General features: G+C 29.5%; 2 protein-coding genes across 3 annotated transcripts; one reads left to right on the top strand and one right to left on the bottom strand.

Moving 5' to 3' along the window:
- The first annotated feature begins 1,927 nt into the window (after positions 1 to 1,927).
- LOC132951706 (histone H2A.V) lies at positions 1,928 to 5,157 on the top strand. Its single transcript, XM_061023595.1, has 5 exons — positions 1,928 to 2,235; positions 2,483 to 2,560; positions 4,307 to 4,420; positions 4,482 to 4,611; positions 4,679 to 5,157. The coding sequence occupies exons 1-5, from the start codon at positions 2,233 to 2,235 to the stop codon at positions 4,738 to 4,740; spliced, it is 387 nt and encodes a 128-aa protein (XP_060879578.1). The 5' UTR covers positions 1,928 to 2,232; the 3' UTR covers positions 4,741 to 5,157.
- LOC132951705 (prosaposin-like) lies at positions 5,141 to 17,281 on the bottom strand. 2 transcript variants are annotated; one of them, XM_061023593.1, is made up of 18 exons: positions 16,778 to 17,281; positions 16,550 to 16,652; positions 13,459 to 13,606; positions 13,029 to 13,235; positions 12,856 to 12,972; positions 12,598 to 12,762; positions 12,319 to 12,540; positions 12,120 to 12,257; positions 11,847 to 12,057; positions 10,908 to 11,140; positions 10,702 to 10,842; positions 8,674 to 8,872; positions 8,406 to 8,587; positions 8,152 to 8,323; positions 7,850 to 8,058; positions 5,715 to 5,835; positions 5,547 to 5,641; positions 5,141 to 5,485 (listed from the first exon to the last, which is right to left on the bottom strand). In XM_061023593.1, exons 1-18 carry the CDS (start codon positions 16,851 to 16,853, stop codon positions 5,330 to 5,332), a joined length of 2,895 nt encoding a protein of 964 aa, XP_060879576.1. In that variant the 5' UTR covers positions 16,854 to 17,281; the 3' UTR covers positions 5,141 to 5,329. The 2 variants fall into 2 exon arrangements, with proteins under 2 accessions (XP_060879576.1, XP_060879577.1); XM_061023594.1 differs by lacking the exons at positions 5,141 to 5,485; positions 5,547 to 5,641; positions 5,715 to 5,835 and adding exons at positions 6,668 to 6,975; positions 7,323 to 7,517 and having other exon boundaries at positions 16,778 to 17,280.
- Positions 17,282 to 18,732: the final 1,451 nt, after the last annotated feature.

Below are 18,732 nucleotides of genomic sequence, written 5' to 3'. Positions count from 1 at the left end.
TTCGAACTTTGATGCTTATAAAAAAAATTGTGCCTATGAATTTTTACTATTTTTCAACTGCTATTGTAACAATATATCAGGAGCTTTGCATTAAGTTTTCACGCTTTTTTACCCAACAAATAAAATTGTATTGATATTTATAGATAAAAAAACTAAAAAAATTGAAAACTGACAATGTCCGTAAACAGCTCAAAAAGAGTCAAAGTGTATGGTGTATAGAAAATGCTAATATAAACATTCAGTGGAATGTTCAGTATCTAAAATCATTCGTTTGTTAATTATGTACAACAAAATAAGAAAATCGTTACATGAGAAATCGAGTGAATGTTGTAAAAATATTAATTTAAAACGCTCATAAAAATTTAATTTGACTTTCTTGTACCTAGACATTTTTTTTTTTTATAAAGAAAGACAAACTTATAAGGAATCTTGTATTACATTTTCAAATCTTAGATTTCAAAAGAAAATTTTTTATGAATTTCTAACTAGAAATAATTTGCACATTTTCGTCATTTTTACGTATTTTGTCAATATTTGAACTTTAAATGCTTATGTATGGAGTCTTCTATTAAATTAAGCTTTTTTAATCAACAACTAAAATTTTATAGATATTTATAAAAAAAAAAACTGAAAATGAAAGTTTACTATTCAAAATAAGTCAAAATATTTGGAAAATAAATAAAATAAAAACAAAAATAAAAACACATCATTCGATTGTAAAATCAATACATTCATCACTCCGCTCAGAATCTAAAAATGTAATAATATTAATTGTAAAAGCCAAAAAGTTTATTATGTATTGTCTTATATATTTTGGAGCTTACTTTTATATTGACCATTATTTTGGATTATAAGTATACTGAATAATAATAAAATATAATATATTAATGTTGTATAAGAAAATTAATTATATATACCTATAATATATTGTATTATTAGTTAGTATTTAATAATAAACTTGAAAATTTAATAGAAATATAGACTGATATAGATTAATATTATAAATATATAAATTTAATATTTTTGACTTTTTGTCCGACGGAAAAAAATCAGATTATCTTAAATACTATATGATAATATTATGTGGGTATATTGTATAATATAATTTAAATATATTGTACAATACATGTTGACTGTTGTTACCAGTTTTTTGACTTGTCAATTCTTAATTATATCAGTTATCGGGGAAATTAGATTTTTCTGTACCTACCAATTTCTTCTTTTTAAAGTTGTGGTGTGGAAATATCTAACTACTAACTAGTAACTAGAACTAGAATATCATTTAGACCACGTTATATAAGACCGTGATATTGAGTATAGACACATAAATGTTATACAACATAAATGTAATTTGCATGTCCAACGTCTATGGTTATATTGACTAACCTCTTTGGTTTACGGTGGCCAGCGATAACGACGCTTTTTGAGCGGGAGATTACCCGATAACTTCAAACTTTGCGATACATTTAACGCGAACGTTTAAAATTGTTGTTCGAAAGAACCTCCGCCGCCGACCGACAACAATCTTTTATCTTTTACGTCCATAAACGTACATTCTGATACGCTTTGCGATCGCGTGTTCACCGGGACGCGGGTCTGTCATAAATCATGTGTTCATCGATGATGTTGGGGAGGGGAGGGAAAAATGGCGGCATTTTCGACACAAGCCTACAACGTCCCGGTCCCGCCAACGCTGACGAGTGCCGATTTCTTTTGTTAACGGCATCGATTTCCTCGGCGGCGTCGTCCCTCCGATGGTTCACCCGCCGACCATGCACCGGCAGCTGCGATTGGTCGCCGGCGGGTCACGTGCTCGTTAAACATGGCTGCCACGGACTGTTGGCGCGCGTAACGGCCGTCGCTCGGACCATTGCGCGTGCGCGGGATCCGCGATCTTGCGGGTGCGGGTGCGCGCGTGTGTACACTGTGTATGCGGATTTGACGACTGTTTTCTGCCGCCGCTCATTGCTTGTCCTCCGACCGATTGGTTCGACGTTCGGTTTTATTTTTTTGCCCGTTATTTTTTTCACAACGGTTTTTTTTTTCGGTCGCCCCCCGCACACCCGACTCGCCGAACACATTTCGTACGTACCCGCGAGACACAGCACAGTCACACCGCCGTCGACAACACGTACCGGCTGTGTCATTCGTGCCGCACAACGACAACGATACGTTCCAGTCGCGTTCACCGCCGTCCCGTTGTAACAACCAAGCACGACCGCCTCAGCGAAAATGGTACGTACCCGACGTCATGGTCACAACCACCGACGTTCGCGTGGTCGTCTTTCGTGGACGCCGCCCGACGGTGTCGGCGTTTTAACGCGCCAAAAAACGCACGCCGCTCGTTGGCGCGCACGGGTCCGTCGCGTCCCGTCGGTTTTCCTGATCGATGACTTGACTTAACGTTCAACGACGTCCTCTCGCATTTAACCGCATAATATATTATCTGAACGTTTTTCTTTCTGTTTTGTTTCCACTCTAGGCCGGTGGTAAAGCGGGCAAAGACTCCGGTAAATCCAAGGCGAAAGCAGTGTCCAGGTCCGCCAGAGCAGGCTTACAGGTAAGTCGCGACGGCGTGTGAATGCCGTTGCCATTATTTATTCACTCTTGAGAAATATTAACGAAAAAAAACGGTCGTGCGCGTTTTAGTACCGGTTGTGATGCGTTAGTGGATGACGCCTTGGATTGGCGCCGGTAACGGCTGCTCAATTCCCCCCTCCCCTTCATCAACAGTTACCCCACCTATCGTTTGGCCCGCTCAAAACGAACACAAATGAATCCACTAGATCGTTTTGCGCGCGTCTTAAACGATAACGGCACGACCGCCACCTTCGATTGTTTTGTTTTTTCACACTGTCAGTGGTTGACCGGTCTGTGTGTTTCCACGTTAAACCAACTTGTTTTAATGTTAGTCCGCCACTATTTTACCAGCTCTATACATTAGTTCTCGACACATTGTCCCGCTTGTTATATGAAGTGTCCACCTGACTTTCTTATTTGGTGTATCAAATTCTTGAAACTGGGCAGTAATTTAATATAGTATGTCATTAATTTTCCAACCATCTCGAGGATATCGATATGTAAACGTGTTGAACTTCGGGTAGGTAGGTTGGCCAGCTTCCTATATTTCTATTTGTTTCGTCAGATATTCCCATCATTCAAAAATGTATTTATTTTTACAACATTCTAAATCAAATTAATACCTGCATGAATCTGTCCACTATTTTTATAGAAAAAACTTAGGTATTTAATATGATAGGTTATGGTACCTACCTAAAATAAGTTTTTATTAAGTATGAAGATTATTATTTCGTCACCTAGTTTTATGTACTTACCTAAAATAGTTTTTTACCGAGTATGAAAATGATTATTATTTTGTCACCTAGGTAGTTTTATGTATTAAAATAATATGAACTACCTTATTAAATAAAAAGATTATAATTATGTATTCTTTAACAGACGTTCAATTTTTGAATTAATTCAATGATTGTATTATATTTATGTATACTGTATAATGTAGGTAATTAAATCAAATTAGAAATCTTTAATTCTTTGTTAAAATTTTTCAAAATTGAATTAGTTATTCAACTCTCCAACAGAGAGTGCACCAGACAACAAAATAATTGTATAACTTTGAATAGCATTATGTTAATGATAATGTTAACATTTATAATGATCCCTATATAACAAAATTATGTTATCATTATGTAAATGTAATAATGTAATATACTTGAAATATTAATTTAAATTGCTTATCATTACTTAAATTATAATAATAAATTGAACGGTATCCATCCACTTTTCTAAAATAATTTTAGGTATAGGTAATTAAATCGATAATCACTGTCTAATAATTTGAATGTATTACTTATATAATTATTATACATACAAAATATGATACAGCTTGTTTATTCTTTAGGTAGCTCGTAAATTGTTATTAAGATAGGTTCTAGAGTATAGGTTTATCGACAGTTAACAAATAAAAAATTTGGTGGAACCACCTTATGAATCTAGAAGTTTTCTGGGGAACATAAAAATGTGATATGCATTTTTAACTTAAGAAAGTAAAATGAAAATCGTAAAATACTAACGAAAATCTAATTTAATTCCCCATAAAAAAATTAATTACATCCATAGACAATATGTCATTTTTATATAGGTAGTATATTATACTATTAATATACGTATCAGTTAGTTGAGTTTGCATCAAATATATGTACATAAGTAATGAGTAATGTAGCTCATTAATAAACATGTTGTCCCTTTAATATTCCATCTATCAATTATTTACATAATTTATTTACAGTTTCCAGTTGGAAGAATTCACCGTCATCTAAAAAATCGTACTACAAGTCATGGTCGTGTAGGAGCTACAGCCGCTGTTTACAGTGCTGCCATCCTAGAATATTTGACTGCTGAAGTAAATATTTGTTTGAGCAATATTATCTATAATATTGGATTAACATATTGTTTATTTAAAGGTACTCGAATTGGCTGGCAATGCATCAAAGGATTTAAAAGTGAAACGTATCACGCCGCGTCATTTGCAACTTGCCATCAGAGGAGACGAAGAATTAGACACACTCATTAGAGCTACAATTGCAGGAGGAGGTAATATAAATTATGGCGCTGTTGTAGAATTTAGCCTTATATTATTTTTCTATTTTTTTTTTTTCAGGTGTTATCCCTCATATCCACAAATCCCTCATCGGTAAAAAGGGATCTCAAAAACCACAGTAAAATTCCACCTGCCATACAAGACTTTAATTAAATGTAAAACATTTTTTTGTAATTTGTAAGCTATGTAATTTGATTTTATTCATTTACCATTTGTTCTTTTGCCTTATTTCAATAATTAGTTTTATACCTCGGTATATTATAAAATGATTCCATTTGCTACTTTTGTGCGAGTGTTGCGAGGTATAAAACTTTTATGGCAAAGACTTATTATATTAAGACAAAGTAAACTTCGACTTTTTTTTTGTAATATCAATTTTTTCACTCAAGTTATGTCAATCGAAATTTGTTTTTGATTATGTTTTTAATCGAAAATTTCTTCGATTACGTAAAATCTAGAATGTACAATATTTGGTTTGTTGTATTATTCACTTAAATGATTAAAAAAAAATAAATATATGCATTTCTTTTTATAAATAATCCTTGTATATATTTATTTCTTACCATAGTTAATATTTACATAGATGATTTTTATATTAAAATGAAAAAATAAAATAGATAAATGACTAAATTGAGTAAATATCAGTCCTTAAGGTTAATAATTATCAGTAGGGTTTGTTCTTATAATTTGATTTCTTTAAGCTGGATATTATTAGCAATATCCAATTTCAGCACATACGCTTTGTTCTTGAATTTCATCTATAATAGTGTTGAGAAATTTTTCGGTGTACTTCTCCACAAAGTTAACACACGCATCTTTGTTTGGTAGAACATCGCATAATGATTCCAATCTATACTGAACATCTTTCTACAAACATAAATTAAATTAATATAAATTATTTTTTACAAGTTAGTGTTTCTGTTTATACTTCAAACGGAGAAGTTTCGATTTTATGTTTGATGTCGTGGATTACGTCCTTGCAAATAGTGCACTTGGGATGGAATTTTACATATTTTTTTACCACTGAAAATACAAAAACCTTTAAAAATTCTTTCAAATTTAACATTGAATTTGTTTAAATTAAAAAAATCCTTACCACATTGTTTGGTACAAGTGGTTCGCAACCTTTCTATTAAAGCTCTAATGAGCCAATCGTTATTGTTGTCAGCAAATTTTGTCTTACAACCAAACTTGACGAGATCCAGCAAATCATCAACCTTTAAACAAAAATCTAAGTATGAGACAATATACAAGTAATGTATGGTAGCGTTTTAAAATTTTGTGTGATGACTGACAACCCAAGGAATATATTGTTACTAGCCGTGTTATTAGTTTGTTCATAATAAAAACTACTACAAAACATTGATTTTATCAATATAGTTTATTAAATATTTAACATTTATAGTTATGTTTACTTTTCATCACATTTACCATAATACATATTTTCCACAACTCAAGTGGTGATTATGTATCGTACAGTTTGGTCAAGGGTAACGGAATAATTTTACATTTGATTATGTTGGCCAACAAAATTGTATTTATGATTAAGGCAAACTATGTTTATTATTGATATACTTTTTACTGCTTAATATTCATCTAACAAGCTTACAGATCATTAAACATATCTCAGTCAATTTAAATTTAGTCGCCGAACAAAAACTACAAGGGTCACATGTCGCAATGTTATAATCATTTATAAAACATTTTGACAATTTAAGTTAATCTATAATTTCAAAAAAGCCTATTATTAAAAATATTTTCACTGTTCCTGACATGCTGAAATCAAGATTATTTAGTTGGACTACAATAATTGTCTTAATGACAAATTTATCTAATGCAAATATAAAATAAACACAAATTTTCAAAAAAAAAAAATAATTCATTTCACTCATTTTTAAGTTTTGATCACCAAAACATTATGTGAATTTTTCAAGTTCAATTTTTTATAGAAAAATTGATTTTCTCTTTGATATACATAGTAAGTGAAAATATATATTTTTCTTTAAAAATTAGTTAATCCAATATGTTTTCAAAAGAAAAAAACCAAAAGATAGTAAAAATATGTATATTATAGTATAACTAAAAATGAAAATGCATAACATTTTTAATATGGTTTTATACTTAACACATAATATATTTAAAAACCATTATTTATTAACATAATAAGGAATATTTATAAGTAATAATAATTGTTAAGTCTAGACTATCAATATTATAAGTCATCATTAATTATAATATTGATTTTGCGTTCACATAACATGAGTGTTAATTAATTTTAAATTTTAATCTAATTGAATATCACTTTAATCTTCGATGATTTTTACATTCCATGAAGAGCGTTTGCATAACAATTCAGCCTGAAAAAACAAATAAATACATTTATCAGACAATGATATTTATTAATTATCGTAAAATTTGAAAATAGTTTTAAATGTTATAATTTAAAAGTTTATAACAACTGTATCTGTTAGATTTTGAAGAACAGTTAACATTTTTTTAAAAAAAATAAATACTTTGTGCTTACACTAAAAAAAAAAAACAATGAAGCAAGTTGTGTTAAAATGATATGGTTGTTATTCTCTCCGAGTAAGTTAAATTATGTCGGAAAACGAACAATAAGTTTAAATTAAGTCAAAAGCTTCACAACATTGGGCACAATGTAATAATTAATATTGTCAGAAAAAATTGAATTTGATAAAATTACCTTGCAATCTTTGGCGTTATCCCATGATTTGCACCAATACTCCGAGCCTTCTAAACATCTAGAGTTACTAAATTGGTTGACTGCAACACTTTTATTTTTACTGCACATCGCCACTTTTTCGCACATCATCCATGTAGGACATTGGTTCAAGAGATTTTTGAATGATTGAGCATACGACTCTATCATCTCCATACACTGCATAATATTTATTTGTGTGAATTTATAATGTTAGAGGTCACTAAAATGGTTTAATTTAAAACGTTCACACACAAACCTTGCAGTGTAAAAAAAATATTAATTATTTAACTATTTTGGTTCTAGTTATATTTTTTATTTATTGAGATGTGTAAGAGGGATACAACATATTATAAATTTGTTACAAATAACAATTTCAATGTGACGGGGGTTTAAAATAAATATAATTTCTTGGGTCTGAATGTCATCATCTAACTAACCACACGTTTGATAATAATTGCACATAATTTGCTTACGGCATTCAGGAACACCAATATAATAGTTGTGTTTACCTGGTCTTTATGTGCGATTTCCACTTCATTGCACAGCTCAATCAAATCCATATCGTCAACGCTAACTGAATCATTGGTTAAACGATCTTCGAATACTGTGACAAATGCTTCGCAGGCAGCACAACTGTTAGAACTATCCAATTCAGCAGGTTCTGTTGTAGTCAAATGTACACTCTTTTTTGGTAGGTCAATAGTTTGTTTACCTCGTACTGTATGAATATAGAAAAGTATATATAAATAAATATATTACATAAAATATATTTATTTTTGCATAAAAATAATTGTCATTTGTTATCATTTACTTTTGTCATCATCGCACACCATTAACGCCATACACGCAATACCTGGATCGGTTCCAATTGCAACAAACTTAATGATCTGCTGATAGTTTGAGTCAATAAAAGATTGACATTCATTTTCTTCTACATTTGGTAATATGCGACATGTTGATTCTAAAACATGTTCTATTTCCTCCTAAAACAAAGTTAAATGTAATTGTATTACTAACTATTTAATAACTGATATTCAAATAAATCTTTAAAAAAACTCAACATACTTGATTTGATTTGTCTTTGATTTCACCATTCAAATATTTCATTACAACTGTGCATACTACACAAAATGGAGTTGGAACTTTTGGCTCTTCCAACATTTTGTAATTATTAGCTAATAATTGTCCCATATTGTACCCCGGAAACACTATTGTAATTTGTCCAGCTGTAGCAATCATATTTGTATCTAAAAAAAAAGAAAAATCCAAATAACCAATAATTATATCTACTAACTTATTTAAATATAAATTAATATACATTTTATTTGCTTACCTAAATCATTTTCAGCACTTTCAGATATGGTCTTTGGTTTGCAAATGTCCAATAAAACACAAATTTCTTCAGGTTTAACTTGAGCAACTAACATGTCGAGTATACTTTGTAATTGAGTTGAAACAAACTCTGTGCATTCTCCTTTCCATTTTAATGGTAGTTTGGTACATAACTTTTCCAATTTTTTTTTAATCACTTCCTGAATATTACAATTATAAATATTAATTATTTATTCTTTGTGTACTTATTTGCTACATCTAAACGAGTGTCCTTATCATGGTCGGTAAGATATGGAACAACCAAACAGTGTCAACAACTTATATACATAATTAACCTGAATACAATTATTGAATTACAGTAGAATCCGCTTATTACGATAAAACAATTCCCAGCTTTGTTAGTTTTATAATATCTCATGTGCAGTATTTTTATGTCATTCGGATATAATAATCTGATTCTCTAGGCCCTTTAAAGATCATTATAAGCAAATTCTAATCTATATATTATTTTGGCACAAGGTATATGATATTCATAGACCTTATACTAGTTACTAGTATAATGTCTATGATGATATTATATTTGGTATCATAATATTAACTTATAACTAAATAATTATTAATTTTAAAAATTTTAAAAAAACTTCATATACAGGGAGATGTATTGTCAAGCTTTTTTTTTTACCAAGAATAACAAATTCAACTTACATTTATATGACCATTTGCCATACATCATTTAATATATTATATACAATAAATCGTAATCATTGTAAAGAATATAAGGTACTATTATACTGTCATTGACTGTGTTCAGAATTTTTTGTTATTCACCATATTACATAATATTGTTGGGTAAAATGATTTTACTAGTCATTATTAACTACATTCAAATAAACCATATAACCCACTGTGGAATAGTTTAATATTTTAAACTGTTTGATGTATTGTGGTAGGTAACAGGTTAGTAAATAACCGTGTTGACTGATGATATCTTTTGTATTTTTGTTTAAAAACTATTAGCATTAATTGTTTTACTTGACACAATTGTAAGACAGGTGCAGATTTTTCCTCAATTGATTTCAGTTATTATCGTGTAAGTAAAAAAAAGTAGAAACTTGAAAATTTCACTGTTAGTTAAATTTATATTTTATTTAAATCTTTTGTTAATTTTTTTATATTTATTTTGGTAAAAATTGATTTTCTCAGCCTAAAAGCTTGTAAATATGATACAGGATACTAATGCATTTTTTGTAAAGCATTAATAAATATCAAAAGTTTTAGTACATACACACAATTTTTATATAATGGAGAAGTATTTTTTTTAAATTATATAGTTACAAGTTGATTTTAAGAAATCATTTAATATATAACATATTATATTATTATAATTAGATCATATATTAATATGACTATATTCCAAAATAATATGTAATTGTATTTTGTTCATAAATTTGTATATGTAAGTTGTTAACATTAGCTGGGCATCTAGACACGATGGTAGTTATTTGTTATTGCTCTACCACAAAGCTATAATACCCTGCCACCAGTATTTAATTTAAAAGTTTAATATTTTTCTGTATCTTAATATAGTGTTTGTAATTCTAGTATGTGATTTAATAGTACTTATAGTATTTGAAATAGATTGTATTATATTAAAATGTTGTTAGATATTGTCGGCTTGTAACTAAGATATTTAATACTGGCATTTTTACAGTAAAAACATAATATAGTGAAAAGAAATCAAATGTCTGACACATTAAGCTATTATAAGGTTCTTTAGGAAATTGTCTTATTTACATATTATTATGAAATATTAATTATTAACCATGTTACTATTAATTGTAAACAATAATAATATTATTATTTAGTATCTACTTTTATTTGAAAGTTTTGTATCAGTATATAAAAAATATCCTGAGTGGCTGTTGCAAACAAGTACCATATTTAAAAATATAATTTTTTACTTAAGATGTGATAAGCACTAAGACTATAAGTTTATTCATTTCATTTAACAAATATTTTGTTCACTTACTTCTGTATCTTTATTAGAGATTTCAGATTCTAAAGCTGACATAAAAATAACACACATTGGACAATTATTTGAACTTTCACTATCTTTGTTTGAAGTTAAAGACAAATCTATAACTGGGCATAATTTCAATTCTGGACAGATCTAAGCAAATAAATAATTAATTAATTATCATTGGCAAGCAAGGGAAACTATAATTGAGCACTCACAATTGATGGATCAACTTCTTGAGCTATAAGTGAAATAAAGGCATCGCCATATTGGTCGACAAACTGTTTACATTGTTGTTCAAATGACGATGGCACAACCAAGCATGACTTTTCCAATGCTGTACGAATTTCTGCTTCAGATTTTGGATCTGTTACTACTTGTTGAACATAATTTAAAATTGATTGGCACAAGAAACATGTAGTTTTATCCGTAGGCATACTGACATCATTGACTATACAAAAATATAATTTGGTAAAATTAGTAATTACTCATATTTCATGTAAAACAACCGTTCTCAAACTGTAAGGTTCTCTAATCTAAGAGGGCCCTAAGGACATAATAACTGAATTGAATTAAAATAAAACAATGTTTATTTTATTAATAATAACCCGCATATTATTTTGTTTTTTAGTCGAAAACGATATTAGTTATTTATTGATAATTAAATAATTTATTTGGTAACAGCCCAATATGTTTTATACATACATGGAATAATAACAGAATTGAGCAGTAGAATTAAACTAATAGTAAAAAATTATAATACAAATTAATGAATATAATAAAACATAAATTAGTGATAATATCTAATTATATAATTATGAAAAGACTATAGAGTTAAAATGTAGTAAATATCTATATTTGGGTATCATTAACTAATCTCGTGGATTTAATTAAAGAAGCATTTATAGCATAGTAGTTCTGTGCATTTGTGTATAAAAAGTGTAAGTAATTATATTGATTTAATTGTTAATCATTATGTTAGAAAGAACCAAATTAATAAGCAAATCATTCATACATCATTTTTCATGAGTTATGTATATTTAATGGAGCATTTTTAATTTTTGGGGCTCCGTAGAATTTTCTTAGTAACATAATCGTTCCAAAAATAAAAAAGTTTGAGAACTGCTGATGTAAATAATTGATTTATACAATCTTACCAACAAAATGCATTTCCTTATAGAACACATCAATAACTGGAGATTTCTTAATGACATTAATATTTTGAACTTTAGGAGGTTGTTCATCAACCACAACAAGTGTAGGCTTATGTTCATTTTGTTCTTTTTTAGCAGTAATTGAACTATCTTCTTCAATTTTAGTGGCTTCTTGGGTTTGTAAAAGGTCAATTGGAACAAGCGGGTACATTGGCTAAATTAAGGGATAAAATGTATAAAATATGATTTTCATTGACTAAATAATCATTAACTTACTATAATATAATTGAGATTATAACGAGAGTTAAGAGATTTGGGACAAATACCAACTATTGTACAAAGAATTTTTCCATTCAGTTCGCTAACAAGGAACTTATAGATACGTGTATAATTTTCTTCAACTATTGCCAAACACTGAAAGAAAATATAATATTAAATACACTAATTACATAAAAACATAAATATTTGGACATACCTCAGTTGAAAAACTTCCAGTTTGTTTACAAAGACCTTTAAGTACGTCTGAGAATTGTTCTTTAGTTGTATTAGCTATCAAAATATCTCTCAAATGTTTGACCAAGGTTTCACAAAATTCACATGTCAATTCATCACTGACTTCATTAGATTTTTGGATTTGAATCCTGCCTCGCTCTCCAGCATTACTAATTTCAACACCCATCAAAGCGTTCATTGATTTCTGCAAATAAATTTATTTATAGCAAAATATTTCTTGAACTTTTAACTCCATTCTTACTTCATAACCATCAGCATGTGGATGGAATGCTGCTGAACACATACCACTCAACAAACATACATTACGTTTATTAAAACCATTTTTAACGGCACTGTATATTTCATTATGATATGTTAATACAATACTACTGCATGCATCAGAATAACTGCTCAGTTCTCCACACATCTAAGAAAAAAATTAAATAAATATATATAAACAAACTTTATTTGTAAAATAACATAGATATAATGTTGAATACATATTCATTACTAAACTGACCATCAAGAATCTATTTAAAATATCATCTCTAGACATGCTCTGTACTAAATCTTCTCCTTTGTTCATAGCAATAGCGCATTTTTCACATTCATGGTGTTCACTATTAACTGTTGATTGCTTCAATAAAAAAAGTTTAATTAGTACAAATAAAAAAATTTGATTAAATTGGTTACTTTTTCTTTATTTTCTAATAGAAGCTTATCAATGTGTGCATTATTGCACAAACCAGAAACTGTGCAAACAACATTTGGGTCCATTTGTGAAGCCAACGTGTCAACGAGTTCAGGTATAAAATCATCAGATAATTTCTTACACTCCTTTTTAACTATTTTCAATGGCAATAATTCACAAGATCCATCGAAGACTTCTTTCAATTCTTCCTAAAAGTTCAATCATTCAATTATTGTAAATTGTTTATTTAGGTAAGTACATTGGGTGACTACTATAATTTTTCTTAGTTAATTTATATGTTCTCTTTTCAGCAAAACAGTATAACACAACAACTATTATATTTTTTTTTTATTACTTTACTTAATCATTTGATTTTAACTCAAGAATATGTAAACTTAAATGTTGTCAATATATTTAAAATTAATAACTAACCAATGTAACATTACTGGTGAGTGTGTCACGAGCTTCTTTCACCATATTTTTACAAATTGTACAAATATCATCATTATCTTCCGGATATTTCTGTGTAACCCAAGTTGTTTGAATGCAATGTGTCACAGCTTTACAACCAGCAGCATTACTAAAAAAATTTTTTTATTAATTATCATTGTCAATTGAAAATAATATTCAAATTTAAACTATTCCAGTTTATGTAATTAATAAATAATCATACAGCAAAAATAGTAAAATTGTGAACGAGTGGCAACGCAGGCACCATTGACGTGGTATACGTATAATGGAAAAGATCCGTAAAAAGAATAGTCTATCCCACGACACAAGATCTGCCACTGTTTTCTATACTACCTAGTGTACAAATAGCACTTGGGATATTGGGAGGCTATGGACATTTTGGGGGGAGCTTAGCCCCTAAAGCCCCCCTTTTTTAGCCTATGTTACTTAGTTATAAATATGAGTATATTATGCGGTCTACCAATTTCATTGGTCCAATGATTTATATTCTCCTATAGCTGGAATATCTGTATCACTATGATTATTATTTTAGACCACTTTATACATTTTATCTATATATCCCTAGTGATACACATTTTATACATACATATCTCAGGGTTAACTTTATGCTGTTATAGGTAACAAAAGTTTAGTTTGATTAGTCTTGTTTGTCGTATATATTATATTATAGTGTTACTCTAGATTAGTAGATTATAACCAGCTTTTTTAAAATGCTTGTTAAGTATTTGTATGGTATATTATTAACTGAAGAAATCCAGTTATAAATAATAATTAAATAAATGTTTTGATCTATTACCAGTAAGTGCAGTAACCGGAACTGGTAGGTATAGGGAGTAATTACTTGCTTTACATTAAAACTTGTAACTTCAAATAGCTGTAACATTGAAATTAAGTTTGACCGCCGAATTTGGACTTCACCATCATATTTAGTATATATAACTACTCGAGTCTTAAAAAAAATTGTGTCCGGTAAAGTAGAAAATTCCCACAAAGAAAAAAATTATACTAACACAATGATTTTCATATTCAGAACAAAAATATTGATATGAATATGGGATACCTAGGTTTTTTGATGTCAATATGTAAACGTAGATAGCGAACATTGTGTGGGTAGAAGAGGTATATTGTTGTGTAAAATAGTATAACAGTTTCTAGGTCTGAAAGTAAATTGAATGTGCAATGGATGAATTTGCATTTATGGCAAGTGAATAAACAAACAAATTGATTGAAAACAAAATTCTATACCTATCTATGTCGTCTAAATAATTTTTTATTTAATATTATTTTATGAGTAAAATTTAAAGGTTAAGGTTTTAACTTCAATACCTAATTATTGTTAAATAATATTAAATTAAAGATTTCATATTGTATAACTATTTGAACTGATGACAAAATGTTTAAATAAAAACAGATGTACAAATACTACAAACACATTACAATAGCAAAAAAATCATCTATAGAAAACAGTTACCTAACTAAAATCAGCTTTTCTAAACCATTCTAAAGTCAATGAAATTAAAGATTATAATATTATATCTAGTTGCATTTAATAATTCTTAATTAATACAAAACAAACCAATAATTTCACATTTTGCATAAATACGATTATTAGGTAGTAGGTAGTCTTTATACCAATTTAAGGATTGGCTTGATTTCATCAATTACTCTAAAATTTAGATCAGTGAGTTAGAAATTATAAAGTGTTATAGACTATAGTTAATTATCATAAAAAAAAAATTAATTTGAGATAAATATTTCATAATAATTAAGTATTTAGTATTTACTCAATTTATTATTAATAGTTAGATAGAAATTAAGAAACTATTTTGTAGTAAACAAATTAATTTGAATTACGACAAGTAGATATAACTGTTTAAGTTAATTTTTTTAATCAGCAATGTAGATTAAATTATTAAATTATAATATAGATGTAATAATATTTTGTTCTTGAAGTATTATAAAAATAGTTTGAGAAAGAAGATATAATATAATAGTGTAATTGTATGCTGTAACAATATAGTTCATTATTCTTCAATTAACAACAAAATTAAAATACTTTTATAGAACATTTTATGGACGTCATCTAATATCCTGGCATATAAAAATGTATTAAACCAGAAGGATACAATTTATTATAGTAAGACATGTCACGCGAGGATGCCTTAGTCATAAATGACTTATCAGTAGGTATACATAAATGCTATATAGCATAGTTTCCTGTTTTTCAGGGTTATCCAGTTTTTTGTACAAATAATACTTTTATGCAATTGAAATAATAAATAAATATAGTTGGAATTATACATTTTCGCTTAGCACATTTTATTGATAACAATGCATTTACCTATATATCATTTTTTTTTTAATCATTAACTATAATATGTGTTAGTAAAATATAAATTACCCAAGAACGCTACATTCTATTAAGTATTATTATTTATTACTAATGACACTTAATCTAAAGGTACTTGACTGATAATTGATATATAGAAATATATTGATTGTAAAAAAACACATAACACTATATTAATTGAAAATCAACCATAAATTATATAGATACCTAATCAGGTAATTAAAATGTATTCTATTGATTGTACACCCAAGATTGAAAACAACAATTATTTATAGGTACTAAATTATCAAATGAATAACATTCTTATTTACCAACAAACTTTGTAAATAATTTAAAATAAACATACAAACATTTTGAATTTTGATCATATTAAAATTGATTTGGTCAGCGTTTAACAGCAATACCAAGCAATCAAATGTAGGTAGATCCCTCCTAATTATTGTTATTTTAAAATATTTTACAAGCCTAATGTTTATCTTGCAAACATTAATGTGCATTATTATAATAAAGAAGAAAAACTTACTATGGATATCGTGTTATTTATAATATAAACTATAGTTAGTGTTTTCATATCTAAATCTAATAAAATGTTACATAAAACAATAAATTATACGGTGACGTAGCCAAATATACCCTGGAGAGTAAATACAATAGATTGATATGTCATGCTCAGAAACCATGCGAGCTATAACTATTACTCACGTAATGTTTTTGCACCAAAACGCTGGGCCATAAGTGCATTCTTGCGAACCGAGCATTTGGACATGTCTCTGGACGATGACGGTTTCAGCATCAGCCGAAGCACCTGAGCAAGAAAAGAAAAAAAAATGTTAGCTTATAGGGGCAGCCGAACACATAGCGCACGGTGTTGTATTTTACGATAGTAACATTATACAACATTACAGGTGGTCATCGTAGTTCAGTACTTACCGAAGGACAGAAGTGCGACGAGGCCGAAAAAGGCCAGCGGCCCGCAAAAGCGGACACCACCCGCGGCAGCGGTCATCGTCAGGGTTCTTCTCGACTACGGTATTACGTTTATACGATTACGTTACACGAAAATATAATAACAATATATATTATACTGAATATTATATTTTATGCGAATCGGACGTTGTTCATCGAGCGGACAACGTGAGACGATGTCGTACGTCGGTCTGGTCGCGACGGCAATAATAAAATAAGCAGCGATAACAATGACAATTTATTATTGTGAGTCTGACTACTCAGTCACAAAGGTCGGACGAACAGACGACCGCGTCACCGCAACAGTGCAGCGTATAATACTATTATTGTGCAGACGGATTACGAAAACACGACGACGACGACGGGACGGGCGGACGATAATAAATATGAAACGTGAAACAGTTTTTGTTTGAGGTCGGCTCGGGAAGTCGAGAGGAAAACAGGCGATATTACGACGGCCTCTGTTGCTGAACTGCTCCGATGATGACGCGGGGGGGGGAGGGGAATTGATAATAGCGTTGATGTTGTCCGCGGCATTTCGATCGGATGGGTGTGCGGAGCGGTGGGGTGGATATTGTAAGCGGGAGGGGGGTAGCAGTACTACTGCAACTACGTAGTAGGTAACAAAGCGTGTGTGGTGCACATATTATTATAGAATAATAATAATAATAATAATAAACCGCTGCTGCTACACGTCCAATCGCGTTCATTATTGTCATATTGTCACGTACCTATATTATGTATAGATGTATTATAGTCATATTATAGAATTAGTTATAATTGTATAAATGTATAATGCATGTTATTTTTAATTCTATGAACATGCAAGCCAGCTGATCAAAATTGAACCGTCGCGACAATGTATCATCGACGCATCTATCGATTTTCTAACAATTTATTATAAAATTATATTTTAATGATGGCACTTTTTAGACCTACCACCTACTCCTCCCAGACGCGACCTTCGGACTTACATATGCACGACTTAAGCGTTTTCGGGTCACGCGAAAAACAAAAAAACAGCTATTTGTTGGCCGTTTTCAAAAAGAATCCAACTATGTTGCGTAACAATAAAAATTTTGATACGTTGGTAGTAGGAACCTACCAATAGTACAAATGAACAAGTATCTACTATTAGACTTAGACAGGGTTACAAAATAAAAAACAATTTTTCTACAACCGTCGTCGTAGTCATCACTTATTATGTCTTATAGAGCCATACATCTAATGAAAGGAAAATCTCAATCAAAATTGGTCGATCTGACAGAGTCTACAATTTTTTAAAACGTGAGTCATGCAATTTCAGTATTTCGTTAGGATGTGTAAACGTGTTTTGAATTTATAATGAATCTTAAATTTATTTTATTTTAGGATGAAATAGAAATATTTTATTAGTTAGAAAATAGAAATTATAGATACCTATATAGGAAACGCTTGTGAAAATTACCAAAATTCATGCAATTGCAACTGGAATGCAAAATTGTGTCAGTCTTCTCGTTAAACACCATACATTACACATATTATTAATTATTAGGGAGGTACTGAAAAAAATGTATACCAGTGCTCTATAATAATTGCATCACTTCAGAACAGCGTTTAAAATCATGGTTTTATTTTCCTTTTGCGTTTATCTAAAACCGCTTGGCACAACCATTTATAAATTATACTTCTAATTTTTAATTCAAGATGTGTAAATATTTTTTCATACAGAATTTGAATTAATTTTAACTTAATATATTATTATCTTGAATACCTATACGGCTATACCACATAACAATAGTTACCTACTGTTAATACTTATTAACATATATAAAGATAAGACTGCTAAAAAAGCGTCGAACCCCACGGTCCCCGATGCAATGTAACTATTGTCTATTATAGGTATCAAACAAATAACAATGTCCACATTGTTTGATATA

The sequence above is a fragment of the Metopolophium dirhodum genome, chromosome 9, assembly GCF_019925205.1.
Source record: "Metopolophium dirhodum isolate CAU chromosome 9, ASM1992520v1, whole genome shotgun sequence".
Classification (NCBI taxonomy): Eukaryota; Metazoa; Arthropoda; class Insecta; order Hemiptera; family Aphididae; genus Metopolophium; species Metopolophium dirhodum.
Note: the sequence above shows the minus strand (reverse complement) of the source record. Positions and strands in the feature narration are given on the sequence as shown.